At 41.6% G+C, this 22,692-nt stretch overlaps 1 protein-coding gene and 1 pseudogene across 5 annotated transcripts in view; both read right to left on the bottom strand.

Moving 5' to 3' along the window:
* TOP2B (DNA topoisomerase II beta) overlaps positions 1 to 22,692 on the bottom strand; it is a 96,564-nt gene that overhangs the window by 27,390 nt on the left and 46,482 nt on the right. For all 5 annotated transcript variants that reach the window (XM_061585766.1, XM_061585761.1, XM_061585764.1 and 2 more), the window contains exons 22-28: positions 18,368 to 18,502; positions 18,077 to 18,277; positions 15,995 to 16,190; positions 15,796 to 15,887; positions 7,560 to 7,715; positions 7,162 to 7,245; positions 4,419 to 4,616 (exon numbers count right to left, since the gene is read on the bottom strand). In XM_061585766.1, the coding sequence (XP_061441750.1) occupies positions 4,419 to 4,616; positions 7,162 to 7,245; positions 7,560 to 7,715; positions 15,796 to 15,887; positions 15,995 to 16,190; positions 18,077 to 18,277; positions 18,368 to 18,502 (1,062 nt within the window). The remainder of the gene's footprint in view (positions 1 to 4,418; positions 4,617 to 7,161; positions 7,246 to 7,559; positions 7,716 to 15,795; positions 15,888 to 15,994; positions 16,191 to 18,076; positions 18,278 to 18,367; positions 18,503 to 22,692) is intronic.
* On the bottom strand, positions 14,697 to 14,815 carry LOC133365745 (5S ribosomal RNA; annotated as a pseudogene).

The following is a 22,692-nucleotide window of genomic DNA, read 5'->3' as shown; positions in this document are numbered from 1 at the left end:
AGGACAGCATGCCCTGAAGTTGTGTAATGAACTCGTGGGAAAGCTGTAGTCCCGGAGATGTAGATGGTTGCTCTTGGATAGGCGGAACTGTAGACGGCCCCACAGGTAGTGAAAAAGAGCAAGCTCTGGGTTGGCTGGACATTGGCTGTACAGGAAATCCAGGAAAGTCCTCCTCATCAGAGGAAGCCGCAGGAGAATGAAAGAGAGTAGTTAACTGTGCATGATTTGAGTCCTCTGGCACTGGAACAGAGACATAGCGGGGCCGCTTGATTGTGCTGTGGCTGGAAAGATGTTTGGTTTTGGCAACCGCTTTAGCGTGCTTATGTTTGACCGCCTTAGGAGGTTTAGGCTTGGTCATCTGGTTTGTCACAGGCTGTTGTATCGGCTTGGTTGCCTGGGTTGTCTCTGGCTGTTCTGCCATCATATAGATAATAAGGGTAGCTGCACACGGCACACGACTGGGGTAGAATGCACAGACCCGGGCAGGCACAGTACACGGCACACGACTGGGGTAGAATGCACAGACCCGGGCAGGCACAGTACACGGCACACGACTGGGGCAGAATGCACTGGCAGATGGCAAAGTACACTGCCACGATGGGGCAGAATGTACGCTATGAACAGTCTTAGAACATGCACAGTACACGGCACACGACTGGGGCAGAATGCACTGGCTGATGGTAGGTACACTGTCACGATGGGGCAGAATGTACACTTGGAGGAAAGGTGATATTGCACAACTTGCACAGTATAGTCCAAATAGCTTTGTATATTTTCAATAGTCTTGCGCACTAACAGGTGGCCTGGTGCACTGTTATGGCAGTATTAGTAAATTTGATGAAAAGTCACATGTGCACAGTAGTTGCAGTGATTGTAGAAAGCCACAGTAACCCAGTGGTTGCCAGGGTCAGCCTCAGAGATGGGGTTGGTAAAGGAACTTATGTAGAGGTAAAAATCCTATCTGCAGCACATAAACAGGGAGCAGATCACACAGAGGGAGCTGACAAGAACCTGGGCTCTGCAAACCCCAACCCGTGAAGGAAAAAATCCCCTTTTGTAATACTAGTGGGTTCTCAAAAGGGACGGGAAAAAACGGCCACTAAAATGGCGCCCGTAAAAAGAGCGGGAAAATTCGAACAAAAATGACGGATACTTTGCCCAGCAACAACCGTTGTATGAAGAAATGAGCAAGGTGGGAAAAATTTTTAACTGTAAAAATGGAACCGCCCACGGTAGAAATACAGCCGCAGGACTAAGGAGGTAATCGCGGCTGAAAAAATTAGCCTGGAAAAAGACTTCGTGAAGGAGGCAGGACAGCTAGCGGACTTCCCGAAGCCGAAGAGAATCGGCCAACAGGCAAGCCGCAGCCGCGGGCTGAAGGGACTGACTCCACGAGGAACCAAGCGCCGCAGATGATCGAGAGAGAGAAGGCAGCCCAAACAAGAGAAGTCGCTAAAAAAGGGGAAGGCAAAGAGCCGCAGACATCGGCTCCCGACGGGCGAATGAAGCGCCGCCCGTAAAAATGAACGACGAAGGGAGCCGCAGCCGCAGGCTCCCGATCGTCAAGGCACAAGGGGAAATGGCAAAAGGACCGGAGAGAATAAAGTATGAAAGAAGCCGCAGCCGTGGGCTCCTAATCGTCAGGGCACAAAAGGAGGATCGGTAGAACAAAAAAGGGGGGGGCGGAGGCTGCCGCCGCAGCTCCTGGCCCCGCTGAGGAAAGAGACCGCAGCCGTGGTCTCTGTAGTTTGGGAGTAAAAAACACACCCCCGGGAAAACGAGAAATTGACAAGGAAATTGACACACAACACACAAACCGTGGTAAGGGATGAGACAAAGGGAAGGAACGAGACGAAACAACGTACACAAAACTCCACCCTCTATCACACAAAGACAAAAAACTTATCTAGTCACTAGCTAAAGATCTTGCAGGGATGAAAGGCAAGAATGAACTGGAGAGTGGGAGGGGCCTGACGCCCTAGTCTTGACTTCAGAAACATTCTTGCCTTTGGACGATAGGACGAGCTATAATCCAGCATGATGGCATTCCTCCTATGGAAAATAGAGAAAGCAGCTCCACTAAAGACTTTATCATCTGTTATACTATGTGACTATATGATGTATGTTTACCACGCAGTTATGTGAGTCCTAGTCTTGGAGCACCTGATGCCCTGGCTTGGTTAAAACTTAACTGGGTATGGACCAGATCTGTGCCTGGGTGGGTGATTCATGTACACTGATCTGAGCTTTAGCACATGCTGTAAATCAGGAGTGAGGGGTTTCAAGTCCAGGGGCCAAATGCAGCCCTTTAGGACTCTCTATTTGGCCCTCAGACCATATCCCTTCTCTCCAATTCACACCATTTGCCAACCATACTTTATAGCATCCTTGAGGGAGTTTGCCTGGCTGGAATGTGTTCTTGAACACTCATAATTCATCTTGGCTGCCTGAATGGTGGATACAGAGGTGTGTGTGTGTGTATCTGTGTGGCCTATTCTACAAAGGTAAAATTTGCATTTGTTGCTTCACCCATATTTGCCTCTGGCCCCACCAGCCACTGGCATGTGGCCCCCAGAAGGTTGCGTAGATGACAATGTGGCCCTCAATGTCAAAAAGGATCCCCACTATTATGGTAAATTTTTAAAAATGGCTTGTGTAACCTAAGGGAAGTTAGAGAGAGATGCATAGTTAAGATGTATACTATGCCTAACGATACAGGCTTTCCACTAAATTACGAATCAGAACATTTTCTGGAAAAGTGTCTGACAAGTGTTCCATGGCTCTAAACCGAATGAGATTTTATTTAGCATGTTTGACCTATATCACTAAACGAAACTAAAAGAAGCATGCCCATGTTAATTAAGACACACAGACTGAGCTGAGACTTGGTAGGTGGCACTTGTATAAATCCACCTCAGAGCCTGAATGGGTCACCTCAGAGAGAGGAGGATAAGAGGGGGAGGCACTGCCATGACCTGCTAGGGCGGGGTGGGTGGGAGGAGAAGAAATATTGTCCTTCTGGGGGAAACCTGTGGGAGAGAGGGTAGTCTGGAATGAAAGTGAGGGGAGAGGTATCATCCTTTTGGGGGGTGAAGCTATGGGTGGGAGAGCAGAGGTCTCTGGAGGTGGGGGAGAAATACTGTGACCCTTTTTATGGGATCAGAAGCTGAGGAAGAAATAACATACTGGAGTCTTGGGGAGGGAAAATGAGGTAACAGGAAAAGGAATGTTATGGTCCTGGGGACAGAAATTCTGAGGGACGGAAACTGAGGCAGGAAAAGGTGGGCTTCCAAGCATAGCGAGCAGATGGGGACACTCCGTATTTTTTTTAAAGAAGGCACTGAAACCCATTTACAACCAAAAAACATGTATCTGGTATTGTATGGTATTGTAATGTGCCCAATCTTAAGAGCTTTTATAGGCATATATAATACTTTGTACACAAAACAACCTTGGTTGCTAGTGCAACTGGACCCAAAATTTCAAAGCACTACATTCTAATATTTATTCTTGGTGGTAGTAATCCAGACAAGATGGACATAATCAGAAGCCCCAATCTGGCAGCACCTACGAGGAAGTGTACAAGTGTCCATACCTTGAAATAGTCCACGAACTTCAATTGACCCTAGGCAGTTGCCAATGTTTTGACTGGGGTTACCAGACTGGATTATCTTATACAAATCCTTTACCAGCTTCACTAATTGCTGATCTGTTTCTGGCTTCCATCTGAAGTGCTGGTTGGATCTTTACAGTCAAGAGGCCTAGGATTAGGGTATCTCAAGAATTACCTGCTGCTATATGAACCTGCCTAAACCCTTGGTTCAATTTCCCTCCTCTGTGTCCCCCTCAATAGATGTATGGACAAATATGTGAAATAGATTGTTTTTGGTTGTAGTGCCCAAAATGAGAGATATGCCTGGTATAAATGAAAACAGTTCTATTTCAGTGGGCATTTTAAAAGTTTTCCTCTCTTAATTGGCTTTTATTTTACTGCTGCTTTTTTAATCATATTGTATTTATTGTTTTATTGTCTTCAGTGTTTTAGATTGTTTAATTTGTTACTTTTAGTGTCTGTAACAATCTGTAGACAGCCAGTGTGGCATAGTGGTTAGAATGCTGGACTATGACCTGGGAGACCAGGGTTCAAATCCCCACACAGCCATGAAGCTCACTGGGTGACCTTGGGCCAGTCACTGCCTTTCAGCCTCAGAGGAAGGCAATGGTAAACCACCTCTGAATACCGCTTACCATGAAAACCCTATTCATAGGGTCGCCATAAGTCGGGATCGACTTGAAGGCAGTTAATTTTTCATTTTCAATTATTTGTAAGCTATCTTGTGTATATTTGATATAAAAAGGCAGGGTTGTACAAAACATATGCTAAACAAGCAAATAAGAAACAAAATATATTGACTTGCCTTCTTTTTTTTTAGCAGTTTCTTACTGGCATCAGCTTTCATAGCAGATGTAATCTGTGGAACTATTCTCCTCCCAAAGGGTGATGGCATGGTCTCTTCTAAGTGAAGTTTCTTCATCTTCGGTTTACCAACTTTTCCTTTTATAGGTTTTCCAGTCATCCCAGTCAGGATATCTTCTCTTTCCTGTGCTTCTACTTTCTAAAAATAAAAATGAAATAAAAATATAAACAGCTTCTAAGGTATGAGGAACTATAAGAACTATATATAGAAATTATATGTACATTTTAAAATATGTATTCTATCTCAATATTTTCTTAAGGAATGGATTCTAATCTTTAACACGTCTGAATGATTTTGGACAAAGCCAGATATAAGATGGGTTACCTCTAACGAAAGACTTGACTAAATATGAGGCAGTATAGTTATCTTAACAATAACATATTTCAATTAGCAGTGAATATCATTATAATTAATAAATTGCTAGTTATTCAAAGAATGGGATGTAAAGAGCTATTTTAGGCATGTTTAAGCCCTTGGACATACCCGTGAGAATTTTGACCTTTTCATCTTTTATTTATTATTTGATTTGTTTATTTATTATTTGATTTATATCCCTCCCTTCCTCCCAGCAGGAGCCCAGGGCGGCAAACAGAAATGCTAAAAACACTTTAAAACATCATAAAAACAGACCTTAAAATACATTAAAACAAAACGTTAAAAACATTTTTAAAAAGCGTTAAAAACATCTTTGAACAACATATCCCTTGTATCATACCACAGCTTACATTTAAAAGTCCCAGCAATCTCAAAAGCAATTTGCCATGTGTTGTGGCAAAATTTGTTGGGTAGTTCTCTGGATCCCAACCAAACAATGCATGCAAAATTCATACTATTTTAATGAAAGCCTTTTGATTTCTAGTGAAAGATGTTAAAATTTGGAACAGATTATAAATCACAATTTTTTTTACAAAGATTTGAATCCAGACTGAAGGTGCAAGTTTACAGCTGGCCATAACAGATATGGATATTTGCCAGCTGGATAGCACGTAGCACCACCAGAGGCCCCATAGAAACATCCGCTGGTGTAGTTGTGCCACAGATGTTCATCAGCAGTGAAGTCAAAACAGTATGTTGCAGGGTTATGTAATGGTGGCCACAGACCTACGGGACCTCCCCAATACACTCTCAAAAAGGGGCCAAACCTACACCAATCCAGGGATTGGTGTAGTAATTTCCGCTCCAACTAGGAGAGAGAAAAAACAAATCTGCACTTGCAGCAAGCAATCATTCCAACACAGAATTTATTTATATATATATATATACAAACACACGGACAGCTGTGGGGTTTAGTTGCACTTAGGAACTATTGAAATAAGTGTTTACTCTTAGTCATGACTAGAGATGTGAAGGCCTGTAAAAAAGAAATCAGAAAAATTGGAGGGGGGGGATTCAGAATTTTTCAATTTTTTTCCTTGAAAAATTGGAAAACAAACACCAAAAACAATCCTAATTTTTTCATTTTTTTCCAGGCCTTCACATCTCTAGTCATGACTCAAGTCATTGAAATCAAACACAACTAATTTAGTCTGGAACTAATCCAATCAGAATTTTAAGTGTCATTAATAGTTCAGACAAATAAATATTTAAAAGGCAATGTTTCTGCTTTAATTTAATTCCTCCTGGGCTCCTGCTGGGATATAAATCAAATAATAAATAAATAAATAAATCCCAACTTTAACATTCTTGAGTCACATTCATTTCCATCAAGGCAACAAAGAGCCCTAACAGAGGTTAATAGTGCCTGAAGTCTCCTGCATCTTCTAAAGGAACAATGTAACTTTAAATCTTAAATTTCAGGACTCTTATCTAATGCAAGTTTAACAGTATATTCACTTTAAACTCATTTTATATCTGCAAACCTGGTGACATGTTTTTTAAAAAGTTCTATTTTGCACACACAGTGATTTTGCTACTATATAATCCTATGGAGTAAAGGAGTGCAAAGACTGAGGTATGATTAAGGAGAAATGAGAATTTCTCAATCTTTGCAGGGATCTATGTAATTTGATTCCTCCCATGTCTTCCATTTGAGAATCAGTCAAATGTTTTTAAAAGAGAAGTAGTATGCAGGTAATGTCTTTGCCAAGAAACATGGTTAGATCCTCAGGTTGCAGATCAAGGGTCCAAGTACGGTAGGAAATTTGGCAAGAGGCAAGAAACTGTCAATGGTCAAAACGAAACATCTTTAACAATGCAAAGCTTACATTCTGGTGAAGCCTCCAGGATTCTGGTGTTTGTACCACAACAACACTTGAAAAAAAATTGTGTCCGAAAACACAGCTCAAGTGTAAAACTCTACAGATTCCCATTGCACATTTCTCCTCCACTCCCAATAGACTGTCATATGATAAATATCAGCTTTGTTCCAGATTTCATTGAAACAAGAACTGATACTATGGCTGATTACAGTTTGCATACATCAAAACTAAAAACTATTTCTTGTTTTTATTCTAGACAATCTGACCTGCTTATAAAACTGAATCAACTGTTAGAAACATGTCTGAGGAACTCCAAATGTATAGATACTGAATATCTCTGTGTTGTTGCTGGTGAAAAGGTGTGCAGTTACCTGAATTGTTGTACACCGCCCAGAGAGCTTCGGCTATGGGGCGGTATATAACTGTAATAAATAAATAAATAAATAAAACAAAACTGAGGCATTAATTCTTGATGCTGTACATACATCAAGCTCTTCTACAAAGGCTGCTAAATCTTCTTTCCAAAGGTCTGGAGAAGATTTTCTCTTGAGGTCACCAAGTTCCTTTCCCTAAAAAGGTAAAAGATAACATACAGTACGAATTTTATAATAAAAATATTGTGAACATTCAAAATAAGCAAATGTTAACAAAATAAAATTGGGACCATAAAGTGCAAAGATCTGCACAAATTACCTTTTCCATGCATACATTTAATCAATAGCATTTTAATGGTGAGATCAATGAGCAAATTATGATACACAGGTTTGGGTTTTGGAGGATAATTTAACAGTTTACAATGCAGCATCTTGCAGTAATATAAAAGACCCTCATTTACATCAAATTAGGAAGTATTTTCAAGTTAGGAACCTGGAAATATACCCACTTTTGCATCTCGCTGCTTAATGATCTGTTCTACTTTCTCTTTAGTAAGACACCACAAAGACATGTTTAAGATGTAGTTGAAATCTGGGCCTGAGGTAGATCCGGAGGAGGAGGAACTGTCATCATTAACATTCTGCATTTCATCCTCTTCTACTGCCTATAACAAAATAAAAATAGTTATGCTGCTACACATATATACAGCTACAAAGGTGATAAACCTAAGTATGTACAGTAGGGCCCCGCTTTTCGGTGTTCTGCTAACACGGCGCCAGCGGGACAATCAGGTGGAGGGGGAGCTGGAGCTCTGATGTGCAGGTAGATCTCCCTGCAAAATTCCCAATGCACTACAGTGAAGGTTCTCAAACTTTCTAACCACCCTTCCAGGTAGAAGGCACACTTTGATATGGGTGATAATTGTGACCTATCTACCATAAAAGTGATGTTGTAATGACAGAACTAGTAACAAAATAGTGACAGACTCTGCAGGGCTCCGCCTCTTATCAGCTGGCAATCACTGCCATCATTTTCTACTGATGGAACCATTTTACTCACCAGAAAGATGTTTCTCTGGGGGCACCAGGACACAGCCAAGTGGATATTTTCTTCCTCTCCTGTTGCTTGTGGCAGGAAAGAGTTAACACTCCAAAGGACTCTCACCTCAGCCCCTTCCATGGAGTGTTAGTTCGCTGTCTGGCCAACCTTCAAAGTATTATGTTTGTAATATAAAGAAAAGACACTAACAACGCAACGACTCAGAATAATATTGAACTCCCTGTAGCCAACATCAAACAAACTTCCAAATCTACTAGGTCAGTTCCATGACCCTTCAACTTCCACCCATTTTTCCTTATGTTATTTGTCCTCATGATACATCCCAGGGTGGGCCTTGGAGGTGTCCTGGTGCCCCCAGAGTAAAACGGTTCCTTCTCTAGTGGCACCAGGACACTCCCAAGTGGGATGCTCCAAAGCTGACCGTCTGTGTGGGTGGGTATTTGCCTCTTAATGATCCAGCAGCACCTGCTAAAGAACTCACCTCCCAAAGGCTACCTCCGCAGATTTGTAAATGTCTATCTTATAGTGCTTGACAAATGTATTTGGGTTTGTCCAAGCAGCTGCATGACAAATCTCTTGTAGACGTACATTTGTCAAATATGCTGCAGTAGCAACTGCTACTCTTGTTGAATGCACCATTACACTGGAAGGTGGGCGTAGGTGCAGAGTACAGTATGCTAAAGCAATGCACCCTTTTAATCCATCTTGCCAGAGCGCAAGATTAAACTTTCTTTCCCAAACTAGTTGGATGGTATGAAACAAATAAGGAATCTGTTTGTCTTATTGACCTTGTCCTATTAATGTAGATTTTTAATGCCCTCTGCACATCTAAGGAATGCCAAGCACACTTCAGAGCATGTGTTGGTGATGGGCAGAAGGTTAGCAAAACTAATTCCTGCTGACAGTGAAAAGCTGTATGTACTTTTGGAATAAAGGCAGTATCTGTTCAAAGTACTATTCTGTCTCTGTGAAAGATACAAAGGTGTTTTGCTACCGATGCTGCTCCCAGTTCAGATATTTGTCTAGCCAATGTTATAAGCTGCTATGAATAGCACATTATAAGACATTATTCATAGAGTGGAGGTTTTTAGTGGTTCAAAAAGAGGTTTTTGGAGAGCTGACAACACCTTGTTCAGATCCCATGTTGGGAAATGATGCTGGACAGGCACTGAGGTCCAAGTTGCCCCCTTAAGAACTGTTTCAGATATGGATGAGTACCCAGTGACTCAGATGCAGACTTGGAAAGCACTGTTGCCAATGCTGATGCTAAACTCCACAGGGCGTTGGGCTTCAAACCCCTCTTCAATCCACTGTGTAAAAAAGATAGCTCAGCAATTCTTGCTGTCTGTGCTCTCACATGACTGCTGTTGCACCATCATAAAAATGCAGCTCCGGTATACTGGTAGTTTCTTAATGTGGAAGGTCTTTGAGATGCCAATATAGTGGTATCCATCTCCAGTGGCAACCCTGCTCTCAGCAGCTTTTCTCCGCTCAGCCTCCATGCAGTTAAGCTTAAGCACTCTAAATCAGGTTGTTGCAAAGGCCCCTGCAGTAGCAGATCTGGGCAAACAGGCAGAGACCATGGAGGCTCCAAAGCTAAATTGATCAGTTCTAAAAACCACAGCATCCTTGGCCAATATAGTGGGATTAGAATGACACTGGCCCTCTGTAGCCTCAGTTCCTTTAGCAGTCAAGCCAACAGAAGAAAGATTTAAAGTATTCCTATTAGCCATGGAGAATTCAACATGTCTACACCTACTGCTACCATTAACAGGCACTTTGCGTAGTACCTTCATAGCTGATGACTGACATCAAATGCAAAAAGATCCACATCCATTCTTCTAGAATGTCTGCGAAGCAGTGTGAACACCTCCCTGTTAAGTTGCCACTCTTCTGGCAACAAATCTTGCACAGTACACTTGCACATTGTCCACACACACACACACCCCGGATGTACTCTGCTGTCAGAAATTTTAAGGAACTCTCCACCCAGGCCATTAGTCTTGATGCTTTCTTATAGAAAACTCATGATTTCGTTCCTCCCCGCCAACTGACAAATGCCTTCTCAACATCACTTGTTTCAGGCAAAATAGTGGCATGAAATGTTGCAGTGCCAGTCCCACAGCCCTCAACTCCAATAAGCTGATACTTTGCTTTGCTTCCTGAGATGGCCAAGTACAACTTCACCCCTGCAATGTGCACCGCAACCTCTTCAGTTTGCATCTGTTGTTAGTACCTCCCTTCAGAGGCACACCTTTGTGTAAATTGCAGTCCTTTGCCCACCACTTTATAGATGCTTGCAGCTGGCCTGTTAGAGGACACTTGAAGATGTTTAGAATCAGCAATAAAAAAAATTATTTAATTATTAAATTTATATCTCGCCCTTCCTTCCAGTCGGCCATGAAAAATTCAATTGGTAAGATAGAAGTGCCCACTACAGAGACGGAGCATGAAAACTGGCCCATGGTGCAACTTGGATGGCAGAAAGTAACATCCTTAGGACATTGGCTAAGGTCATGAGGTCCTCCAAGGTTTTTCCCAGCAGTGGTTGTATGGCCAACTTTATCTTGTACACCCTTTCTTCCAAAAAAGATATAGTTTTCTGTTTGGTATCTATCATTGACCCCAGATGCTGCAACTGGTGCATTGGGGTCAGATGGCTTTTTGCAGTATTTACCAAGAACCTGTGGTCCTTAAGAGCTGATAGGGTGACATGAATGTCCTTGTATCCTGACTGTATTGGATGTGACCAAATCAAAATGTCATCTAAGAATGGGTTCAGGTGCACATTCTCCTGACGCAGATGAGCCACAAGGGTCACCATTATCTTTTTGAAGGCCTTTGGGGCTAACACCAAGCCAAAGGGCATTTCCCTGTATTAGTAATGTTGGTTGCCATAAGTGAAGCGACGATACTTGTGGTGCTGTGGATGAATTGGCACATGGAGGTAAACCCCTGTCAAGTCTACAGAGGCTAGAAACTCCTGCAATTGCAATGCCTCTCTTATCAAAACCAAAGTCTCCATGTGAAATATTCAGTACCTCAAAAATCTGGTCAGGAATTTTAGATCCAATACAGCCCTCCATGAGCCCCCTTTCTTTGGCATGATAAAGAGCAGAGAACCAACACCACAGAGCTTCTGGTCCCATTGGACTGGTTCTATAGCCACTATCTGCAGCAGATGATCTGTTGCCTCCTGAACTAGCCTGTGCTTCTCTGGATCCAAAGAAATTGGTGATGGTACAAATCTGCTTGGAGGTGGAGCCTGAAATTCTATTTGATACCCGTAATGCACCATATCCTTGACCCAACAGTCAGATGTTGTTGTCTCCCACCGCTGAGCAAAACCTAGCAGTCTGCCTCCTACTGGAGTTTGAAATAAGTCAGAATTGCCTTTGTTGCCTTTGTTTGCTGCTGGTTGCATGGCTGGAATCTTGATCAATGCCAGGACTACCTGTTGGAAAAGAAATCTTGCCCTCTTCCGCCAAATCAGGACAGACAGTAACTCTGGTATGGCTGTTAACGAACGGAACGCTGGTCATCTCTTTGGTTTATTATTGTCATTACCTTCTTTTCCATTGTCTCCACTGAAACACCCTTTAAGACATCCTCACCAAACAACTTCTTGCCCACATATGGCTGTTGTGAGCACCACACAGGAGGCAGAATCTGCCTCCCAATGGCAAAGCCACAAAGTGTGCCTAGCCAAAACATCAGCTACCGTGGATCTAGCTGCAAATTGTATCACATCCATTGTAGCATCCACAACAAACGCCTCTGCTCTAAAAATCTTCAGAATGGTTTTCCTGAGTCTCTCTGGATGTTAATCTGGATTGCCCGAAACATCACCTAACCACAGTAGTGCTGCGCTTGAAAACACAGAAGCTACACATGAAGCATGTGTGATCAATGCTGTAGCCTCAGGTACTTCCTTTAGTGCCAAATTAACTTTTGTTCTGTGAGATCCTTCAACAGAGCATCCTCATCCCTTGACAGGAAATTTTTCATACTAAAGCAGAAACTGGAGCCTCAATTGTCAGAGTCCTCAGCTGATTCATGAACTCTAGTTCTAAAAGTTACAACCTGTTGGCATATGGCACTGATTTGTTTTAGACTGAATTGGTGGATCCCATTCTGATTTCACTATTTTTTGAAGCAGTGATGGCACTTTGATCACCTTGTCATTAGGCTTTGTTTCTGGAAGCACAGTGGCTCCCCCGGATGTAGAAGGTGCCTGCTCAGTAGTTGTGTCCTTTAAATCTAAAGCTGCCACAGCTTTGCACAGCAAAGACATGTAATGTGCATTGTGGAAAAGCCCCAAGGTTGGCTGCTCTTCCACCTGTGAACCATCACTCCATCCTTCTATCTCGTCCTCTAGTGAGACAACTGAATCATCATATACAATCTGTTGCGCATCAGTGTTTTGTCTGCCAGAGCTCTGTGCTATCATCCTCCACGCTCTACCTCTGGACACATCATGTGTATCTAGTAAGGCATTTGCATGCGTTCTCTGGAGCCCGTTACTCATCAACAGCATTAACTGGCTGATTTAAATTAGCAATGTGCTACAAAGTATCAGAATGTAATTTAGTATTTGCTGTCGCAGGGTGTGATTTTTAAACTTGCTGTGCTTGTGCAGGTACTACTTGAAATGACTGGCAAAATGCAGTTATTTCTGCAGAAATGTCAGCCATCAGCGCTCTTCTAACATGATTTAATGCAGCAGGGCTGAAATTAAAAGGTTTCACCGGCTGAAATTCCCGACTGTGACAGGCCGTGGCAGCAGAAACCACATTATCTGCCTGCGTTGAATCTTTATGCTGTTGCTGCTGATTTTGACCAGAGGTGGCAGCGTAACACAAAGGTACATTATCTGAACAGCACTGTAAAAGCTCGGACTGTTGTGTGTTAAATCCAGAACTCCTCTTCCTCCTCTGAATCTGAACAAAATAGGACCAATAGATCTGGAGCCTTTTTATCCTCAGAGAGCACTTCATCATTTGTTGCCACCCATTGCTGGCTTTGCTCTCCCATGTAAGTAGCTTTCCTGCTCTCTAATAATAAAACGTAGTTCTTATTTTTTCCCTTAGTGTTGGAGACATTTCCCTCCCTGGTTGCTCTGCATCTCTTGCAGGGCTTGTCAGACTTTTATGCATATTTCTGGCCACTTTCTCTGCTACTGCAAGAGCTGTCGGATCACCCACTACCTGCGAGGATGTTTTCTTTTGCTCAAAATGGTGGTGGCCTCTGTATGCGCTGTTGTGGCTTTTGTTAAGCAATATTTTCTTCTCTGGGAGGGCTACAGGGACTACCACTCCAACTACTCCTATTGCTTTCTGCACTGTTTTACATCAGAGTGTTCTGATGTACCTTTAGTTTGATCCTCAGGCACTTCACTGCTAGCAAGAATAGCTTTTTTTAAAACCTCAGGAACCTACTGCTCAGTAACCAATTGAATTAATCCAGAAAATTCAGTAAATGAAAGCGGAATTAATCTGAACTGCTCAGCTAATTATTAAGTTAATGAATTTAGGGAATCAAGTGCTTACTTAGGGCAATTAATTTAATGGTATAATAAATTGATCAATGGACACGATCACCCATTTACAGTCACCCACACACACACACACAAATTCATTAAAATATTTCTATAAGCAACACTCAACTGCAAACTACTCGAATGGCATTCAGACACAATAGATCAAAACAGTAAAGATAGACTTGAGATTTTAAATGATATAATTCAGCCAGATTGTAGAACAAGGTGAAAACAGTACTGCTCAAGTGAGGCAGGAAAACAAACTAACACTCTGTGAAAGGGGCTGAGGTGAGAGTCCTTTGGAGTGTTAACTCTTTCCTGCCTCAAGCAACAGAAGAGGAAGACAATACCCACTTGGGGGTGTCCTGGTGCCCACTGGAGAAATCTAATTCATCTTTAGAAATTAATTTCTTTACCAGAGTGCTTTTCTTGCAGCAAAGAGTTTCAAAGCTCCACTTTCCTCAAACTAAGTATGGACATTTGCTCTTGAGATACTGCAGGGACAGCCAACATGATGCCCTCCAGTTGCTGTTGTACTATAGCTCTCATCATCCCCAGCCAGCATTGCCAATGGTCAGGGATGTTGGGACATGTAGTCCAACAATATCTGGAAAGCACCATGTTGGCTATCCCTGTATTGTGTCTCAGCCTTCCCATGTTAGGCAGAAATTGCTGACCCAGAGACAGTACATGAGAGAATCCCCATACCCACATGGCATTCAAAGTATTTTTACCCATCTCCTATAACTTGTCAAATTCTCATTTCATACTCAGCCTGTACCTTATCCCCCACCCCACCCCCAGGTTCCTTGCAATCATAGATACCCGTTGTATATACAGCGCTTGTATTGCTGTGTTTCTCTCACCCCCTTCCAAATTTTGTGTGTGTGTGTGTGTGTGTGTACACACACACTATATATTTTGCTGTTGTTATATTCCTTCAAGTCAATTACGACTGATGGCGACCCTATGAATCTTTTTTGGATATATACATGGGGGTTTCATGGCAACAGGTATTCAGAGGTGGTTTACAATTGCCTTCCTCTAAGCCTACAGCACCCGTTATTCCCAGGCGTTCTCCCATCCAAGTACTAACCAGGCCTGACCCTGCTTAGCTTCCGAAATCAGACAAGATTGGGTGTGTTTAGGGTAGTATGGCCATAGGCACACTATATATAGAGATGGATATAAAATTATTAGCCATTTATGTTTCTAATTTCTTCAACACCTCCTTTGGCCCTTTCTACTCAGTAGAGACCATTCTCCCCCTCCCCAAACTTCAGTCTCCTGGCCACCTTTACTCAGCATGCAAGAAGCGGCTGGTGCTGGCATTAGTCCAACCAAAAAGTCTATGGTACGTTTAGGAGACAGGGCAGCCTGTGGTACTGAGGCCCATTTGAAAGTGGCTTAAAGTCCACTGGCAAGTCCTAGGTCACTGTTTGAGAAACAATGTGCTACAGAATCAATAACAGCTCTGTATATACAATGGCTATCCACATGTCAAGTGGCCTCCAAGATTGCCATGACTGGGGAAAATGAAAACGCACACACACTTCAAGGGACGCTTAAATGCAGGGGAAAAAAGCCTGTCACAAACTCTAACCCACTCAATCCAAGTCCCTAACTAAGACAGAGAACTGGGGGTGAAGATCTTGGAAAACTCAGTAGTACAATGAACTTGAAGATGCGGGCATCCTCTGAAATTCCTGGGAAAGCTCCTCCACTTGACGTTAACTGCAAGATGAACCAGTCTCTGACCAAGAGGAGGCACCATCTCAAGAGCGAAAACTGCTCATCCTGGCATCCCTGGATAACATTTTGTCAGTTTTTGTTTTTAAGGTATCATACCTATAATTCTCATTCAATTCTAAACACATCTGTAATGAAAGTGAACAGGACTTGCTCCATAAAATACATAGCAAAGACCAAAGCGAACAATATAATTTCTTTAAGTCCAAGCAATTAAATGCACATTCAACAAAAGCTAATGGCACAGCTTATATTTGTATGCAGTAGTTTGTGACTGAAGTCTAACTTAAGCAAACCTAAATATACTTTCACTCAGAAGCAAATGCTGCAGATGAATATGATTACATATGCCTTAAAATTCAACTGAAGAACATTTCTTATTCCCTGCATAGTTTACCTTTTCTTGAGCTTCTTTCCAAGCTTTCACAGGGTCAGACTCATAGCCTCTCTGGACTAACATTTGAATCAAATCTCTTTTTGATTTATTCTCTATTTGAAACAAAACAAAAATTAGATTTTTTAAAAAAAGTTTCTATTTTTCTCCACTGAACTCTGTATCAATTTCACAATGCATTTAAATTTAATTTTTTTCTTACCTATGGTGATTTTTCCTTGTATTTTCTCTAAAATAAATCGAGCCTGATTGTTAAGTTTGGTAGATTCTGCCCCTAACATGCCTACAAGCCACTCCTTGCGCAAACCATAATAATTTAATCGCAAGTCAAAGAATTCCTTCAGAATATCTTGCACAGTTTCATACTTCTTCATACATCCCATATGATCAAATAGCACCTGCACAAATACAGAATACACGATTACTTTAAACACTGTATACGGTTAAATTAAAAATGTTAATTTTTAAAAAATACACAAGCAATGAACATGAAAGTACTACTGCAATCCTTTAAAACATTCTCAATTCAGATCCAATTTCATTTATTTGAGTGTAATTTCAATTTTAACTATGCTGGTATTGACAGTTTTTCGGGACATTTAATACGCACTGGTGCTAAGCATATATGTTTTAATTTTTGCCAAATTCAAGTATTTCATTTTAAATCATAAGCCAAACAAAGGAAGCATTCTACGCATTGGTAAACAAACCATGCTGTTGAAAACACTGATTTTCTCAGAATGCACTTTGGTACACAATGTTGAGAATTCTATGTTTCAAATTCAAATGTTAACTGAACTCCCATACCCACTTTCAAATAGAGGTAACAAAATGTTGGGCAACAAAATGTCTCACTTGAAGATTAAGACATCAGGAGTGAAAGTTGGTGTGCATATTCAAGACAACATTCTGTCTTTTAAGCACGCACCCAGACTGACCCTCAAACCTGTCTTCAAGGAAGCCAGGAAATATATTTATTTATTACATTTATATCCCGTCTTTCTTTTCATCATAGAAACCCAAGGCGGCTTACATATGGTTCCCAGGCAGTTTCCCATCCAGGCACTGACCAGACCTGACCCTGCTCAGCTTCAAGCAGGGTGCTGGCCTCATGTGCCTTCAGACCATAGCCTGGCATATGAAACACAAACGTAACACAATTCAATGTAGCATCTGCCTTGAAGAATAGTGCAAGTTCAAGAATGAAACCTGGCACAGCCTTTATATCATTTTTCAAATGGGACAGAAATTTAAAAATACATCATAGTGCAGTATCTGAAGTGCGGCATCTTGATGACTGTGCTTCACTAGTCATAGCTGCATAATGTCACAAATTGCACAATGTTTCCTTATGCATTCATAATTATAGAAATTACTATATAAATCATTATTCTGTGAGCTCAAGGCAGGTCATAGTAATTCCACCAAAACTACTTAATACAATTCCCAAAGGATGACCACAATTTAAAGGACTTGGAGGACAAAGGAGGGCAAACCATAAGAATTTCCTTTCCATCTATTGGTAGTATCCCCGTAGTCTCTTACACAACTTTGACAAAAGTTGTTATTCTTCTTGAAAGGTATGTTAGCCGTAAAATAATAATCTATTTTGTCTAGCATTGTTAACACAAGAATTAAGATGTTTGAGTGTGTGTTTTAATTAGGGTTGTCATGCTAAGAAACTTTCTTGTACCCATAAAAAGGGATTATAGAGTGGTTCATCACTTTCCTTTTCCAATCACCTTGGATTATTCATTGGTATCATGTAGCTCTAAGAATGTAATCCTCTGCACAGTATAGTTTAGAAATCAGACTGAGAGGAATCCCTGAATATGAAGGATAATAAATTTACTACGATACCTCTTTGATTCCTAAATAAGTTGAGAACTCACAATTTTGCCAGAATTTGGAATTCTCAACTCTTCATTAATCTCTTGACTATTACAGACAAACCACCAGTTGAGCGAGTCAAGGAGGTTTTATTCTAAGATTACCTGAAGAGGTATTGTCCAGCTTGTACTATGTTTTTTAGTGACCAGAGGTTAGATGGATCTGTGTTGAATGGGAAAATTTATGCTAGCTTTTTTCTACTTCATTCAGAATTTTCTGATAAAGTTCTGAAATTAAGGTTTACCACTTCATATTAATTAAATCAGTTCACTATTCCAATAAGAAAAAGAGAGGCATTTAATCACATGCGATAGAGAATATATTACTACCATGGCAACACAGTAAAATTACTAAAGTACTATTAGTCTGGTAGTCAAACATATAGAAAAGTTACCATAGAATTACAAGTTAGACTTGTTTGAAGCTTAAAGACTTTGTGAAGTCCAGCAGCTTCTGCCTGAGCAAGCTTTTCTTCTGTCATTTTTACAACAAATTTCACAGTTGTATCAGTGTGATACTCCTTGTAATCCGAAATTAACGCTGGTGTTTTTTCAGTTCCATTCAACATCGGTTCTAACACCTGTTCTTTGTAAACCTATTCAAACATTAAAAAGTAAAACATTAATTCTTTAAAAGGAAAACTGTACAAATGCTCAAAATCAAAAAGTATCTTGAAAGTGCTCACCTGAGTCCACGTTCTAACTGGAAGCTCAGTAATTTCTACTGTATTCCTGTCAATCACAAATATTTCGCCACTCACTACATATTGGTTCTGACCAAGTTCCTGGATCATTCCTTTAAAGTTTTTGTAGTTTGGAAGCTGCAGCATAAGGATTATTTGACACATTAATAATATGCCCCCCAGTAAACCTCAACATAGTTTCTGTATTTCCAGAAAACCAGAATATTCAGTGATGTTCTATCAGCATTTAAAACTAAAGTGATGCCTATTTAGAAGTTAGAAGTATGAAATTATTTTTGTGTGCAAGTTCATCTAGTAATTTCTCCATACAATTCTGCAAAAGCAGTAATAATAATAGTAGTAGTAATAATAATAATACAACATCACCACAAAGAGCAGAATGAACCCATTAAGAGCAGGCAGCCATCTCAGTGATCATGGCTGTACTTTTTTCTAACAATCACAATCACTGAAATTGCTAGTGGCTCACCCTACAAATATATCAGTGCATATGATCGCATGGAAGATTTAGCAGCGTGAACCACTTCTAAGTGAATTAGATATCCTCCTTCCTTTCAGACAATCTTTAAAAAAAACAGTGCATCAGAAAGCAGGTTTTCACAACATATGCCACACGTATAATGGCATGGTCTAACAACTAAAACTGGCAGCGCAGAATGCCCTATAAATGCATCATCCTTTCACTCAAATCTGAAAGCTCCTCTAAAGAAAGCCAATAGCATAACAAAAATTAAAAGGGTACAGTGAGAACAAGCTAGCTTTCCTGTATGCAAGGAGATCTTTACTAAACATGGATTTTGTAAATCTAATAATTATGGGATCACATTTGGTGTCTGTTTTTTAAAGAGCTTCCATTTCAGTCTTGGGAAATATAAGTTTCTTTGAAAAACTATGTTCAGCCATAACAATGACATATTGTGCATATTTACCAGGCCTCATGGAGAATATGCATATTAACTTTCCATGAAGAGGGAATTGTGCACATGTTCCATTCTATATACAACGCCTTGCAAAAGTAATCAGACCCCTGACCAATGCTCTCATATTACTGAATTACAAATGGTACATAGTGATTTCGTTCTGTATAATATTTTGTTTTAAAACACTGAAACTCAAAATCAATTATTGTAAAGTGACATTGGTTTTATGTTGGAAAACGTTTGTAAGAAACACAAAAAACTGAAACCTGTTGCTTGCATACGTATTCAGCCCGTGCTGTGGAAGCTCCCAATTTACACAGATGAAAGAAATTGCCCTATCGAGGACACAATTACCTTACCATTGGCCTCCACCTGTGAACCATTAAAGTTGCTGTCACATTGTCAGGATAAAAACCCCACTGTTGAAGGATTATTGGTCAGGCTGTGGATCTGAAGGAAAATGAAGGCCAAAGAGCATTCTACAGACGTGAGAGATAATGTAATACAAATGCATAGATTAGGAAAAGGGTACAAAATAATATCTAAGTGTTTGGGTATCCCAGTGAGCACAGTTGGATCAATAATCAGGAAGTGGATGCTGCATCACACCACCCAGGCGCTGCCAAGAAAAGGCCGTTCCTCAGAATGCAGGGCTTGAACAAGAAGGAGACTTGTGAGCGAAGCCACTGACAGGCCAACAATCACTTTGAAGGAGCTACAGAGTTCAGTGGCTGGAGTGGAGTAATGGTGTACCAGTCAACCAAATAAAGAGCTCTGCATAACACTGGCCTGTATGGGAGGGTGGCAAGAAAGAAGCCGTTACTCAAAAAGTACCATTTGAAAGCACGTCTGGAGTTTGCCAGAAAGCATGAGAGTGCCCCAGCTGCAATGTAGGAAAAGGTTCTGTGGTCAGATAAGACCAAGATAGAGCTTTTTGGCCAAAACTCAAAGCACTATGCATAGCGGAAACCTAACACTGCCCATGCCTCAAGTCACACCATCCCTACAGTGAAGGATGCGTCTCATCAGCACGGACTGGGCATCTTGTTAAAATTGAAGGAAGAATGGATGGAGCAAAATACAGGGAAATACTGCAAGACAACCTGCTTCAGTCCACTAAAAAACTGAAGCTTGGGAGGACATTCACTTTTCAGCAGGACAATGATCCCAAGCACAAGGCCAAAGCAACATTGGAATGGCTCAAGAACAAAAACGTGAATGTCTTACAGTGGCCCAGTCAAAGTCCTGATCTCAATCCCACTGAGAATCTGTGGCGCTCTTTGAAAATTACGGCCTGCAAGCAACATCCAACCAACCTGAATGACCTGCAGCGATTCTGCCAAGAAGAATGGGCCAAAATCCCTCCGACACTGTGTGAAAAGCTGGTACACACCTACCCCAAAAGACAAAGCTGTTACTGCAGCAAAAGGTGGCTCTACCAAATATTAATATGTGGGGGTTGAATACTTACGCGAGCAACATGTTTGTTTTTTATACTCCTTACAAACGTTTTCCAACATAAAACCAGTGTCACCTTACAATAATTGATTTTGAGTTTCAGTGTTTCAAAATAAAATATCATACGGAACAAAATTACAATGCACCATTTTTAATTCAGTAATATGAGAGCATTGGTCAGGGGTCTGATTACTTTTGCAAGGCACTGTACATAGTCTCCAACAGGCCTTGGGAAATGGACCATTGGTCTCACCTGAAGGGTGATTTTCATAGGAGGTATGCCATCAAGTGGGTAATAGCTCCACCTATCGTCCGAAGGCAAGAATGTTTCTGAAGGCAAGAATGTTTCTGAAGGCAAGACTAGGGGTGTCAGGCCCCTCCCACTCCCCAGTTCATTCACAGCCAGTCCAAAGAGAGATATCTAAATATGCAGGAAAAAAGGCCAACGGGCCTACCAGCAAGAACATAACACAATAACAATATGCAAAATAACATGACTCTAACATAGCTATATAACAGTAATAGCAGTCTTGATTTCACTAGTAAATATAAATATAACAACATAACAGGAATATATGAAACAATCCCCAAGAATATCTAGTCATCCAGGTTTCCTCCAACTGGGAGGGTCGTGATGGCATTCCTCCTATGAAAATCACCCTTCAGGTGAGACCAATGGTCCATTTTCCATAGGAGGTATGCCATCAAGCGGGATGTACCAAAGCAGCCCATAACAGGGAGGAACCACCCACAACCTAATCCTCATTAAGAACCTATTGCAACACTCATCTGCCAAAACAGGCATCGGCAGAGGCATAACGGTCTATTTTATAATGCCTTATAAACGAATGTGGGGTAGACCAAACAGCAGCTCTGCAAATATCGGCAACAGGAGCGTTGGTTGCAAAAGCAGCCATGGTGGCCGCTGACCTAGTGGAATGAGCTGTTATACTAGCTGGAACTGGAAGCTTAAGGGACTCATAGGCTAAGGTAATACATGCCCGCAACCAGCGGGATAAGGGGGAATTAGCTACTTTATGCCCCATAGACCTTGGATGAAAGGATACAAACAGAGACTCGGTCCGTCGCATATCCTGAGTCCTAGACAGATAGGTCTTGAGAGCCCTCCGAACGCTCAATAAATGCCAAGCCTTCTCGAGAGGATGAGCAGGATTCGGACAAAATGAAGGAAGAACAATGTCCTGGTTGCAGTGGAAAACTGAATTGACCTTGGGACAGAAGGATCAGTTTTCAGCACAACAGAGTCCTTGTGAAAAACACAGAGGTGGCGGGGCGAAGACAATGCGCCCAATTCCAAAACTCATCTCGCAGAAGTGATCGCAATCAGGAACAGGACCTTGAATGACAACAGACGTAAAGGCACAGTCCTGAGGGGCTCAAACGGAGGGCGTTGTAAAGCCTGCAGCACCTTTGACAAACTCCATGAGGGAAAACGGTGGGCTACGGCCGGTGAGCGTAGAGCTGTGCCTCTGAGAAAGCATTTGATGAACGGATGTGAGGCAATAGAGCCACCAGTGGAGGCCACTGAAAGAATGGACAACAGAGTGGACGCATGTCGACGCAAGGTGTTGGGTCTGAGTCCCATCATGAGGCCCCTATGAAGATATTGCAGCACTTGTTGTATTGTAGCCTGTGAAGGATCGAGGTGCTGAGTCTGACACCACCTGGAAAATGCCACTCAAGTATGTTGATATATACGGGTGGTGGATGGTTGTCTTGAGGCTAAGATAATGTCAATAACAGCATCAGACAGGCCAGCAGACCTCAAATGTTGCCGTTCAAAAGCCACGCTGTTAGGTTGAGCCAGTTGGGGTCCTGATGCCATACTGGGCCCTGGGATAAGAGGTCTGACCTGACCGGGAGTGTCCAAGGATCCGTCACCGACATTGCAAGGAGATCCGAGAACCA

Source organism: Rhineura floridana, chromosome 10 (genome assembly GCF_030035675.1).
Source record: "Rhineura floridana isolate rRhiFlo1 chromosome 10, rRhiFlo1.hap2, whole genome shotgun sequence".
Classification (NCBI taxonomy): Eukaryota; Metazoa; Chordata; class Lepidosauria; order Squamata; family Rhineuridae; genus Rhineura; species Rhineura floridana.
This window is presented reverse-complemented; position numbering and strand designations above follow the sequence as displayed.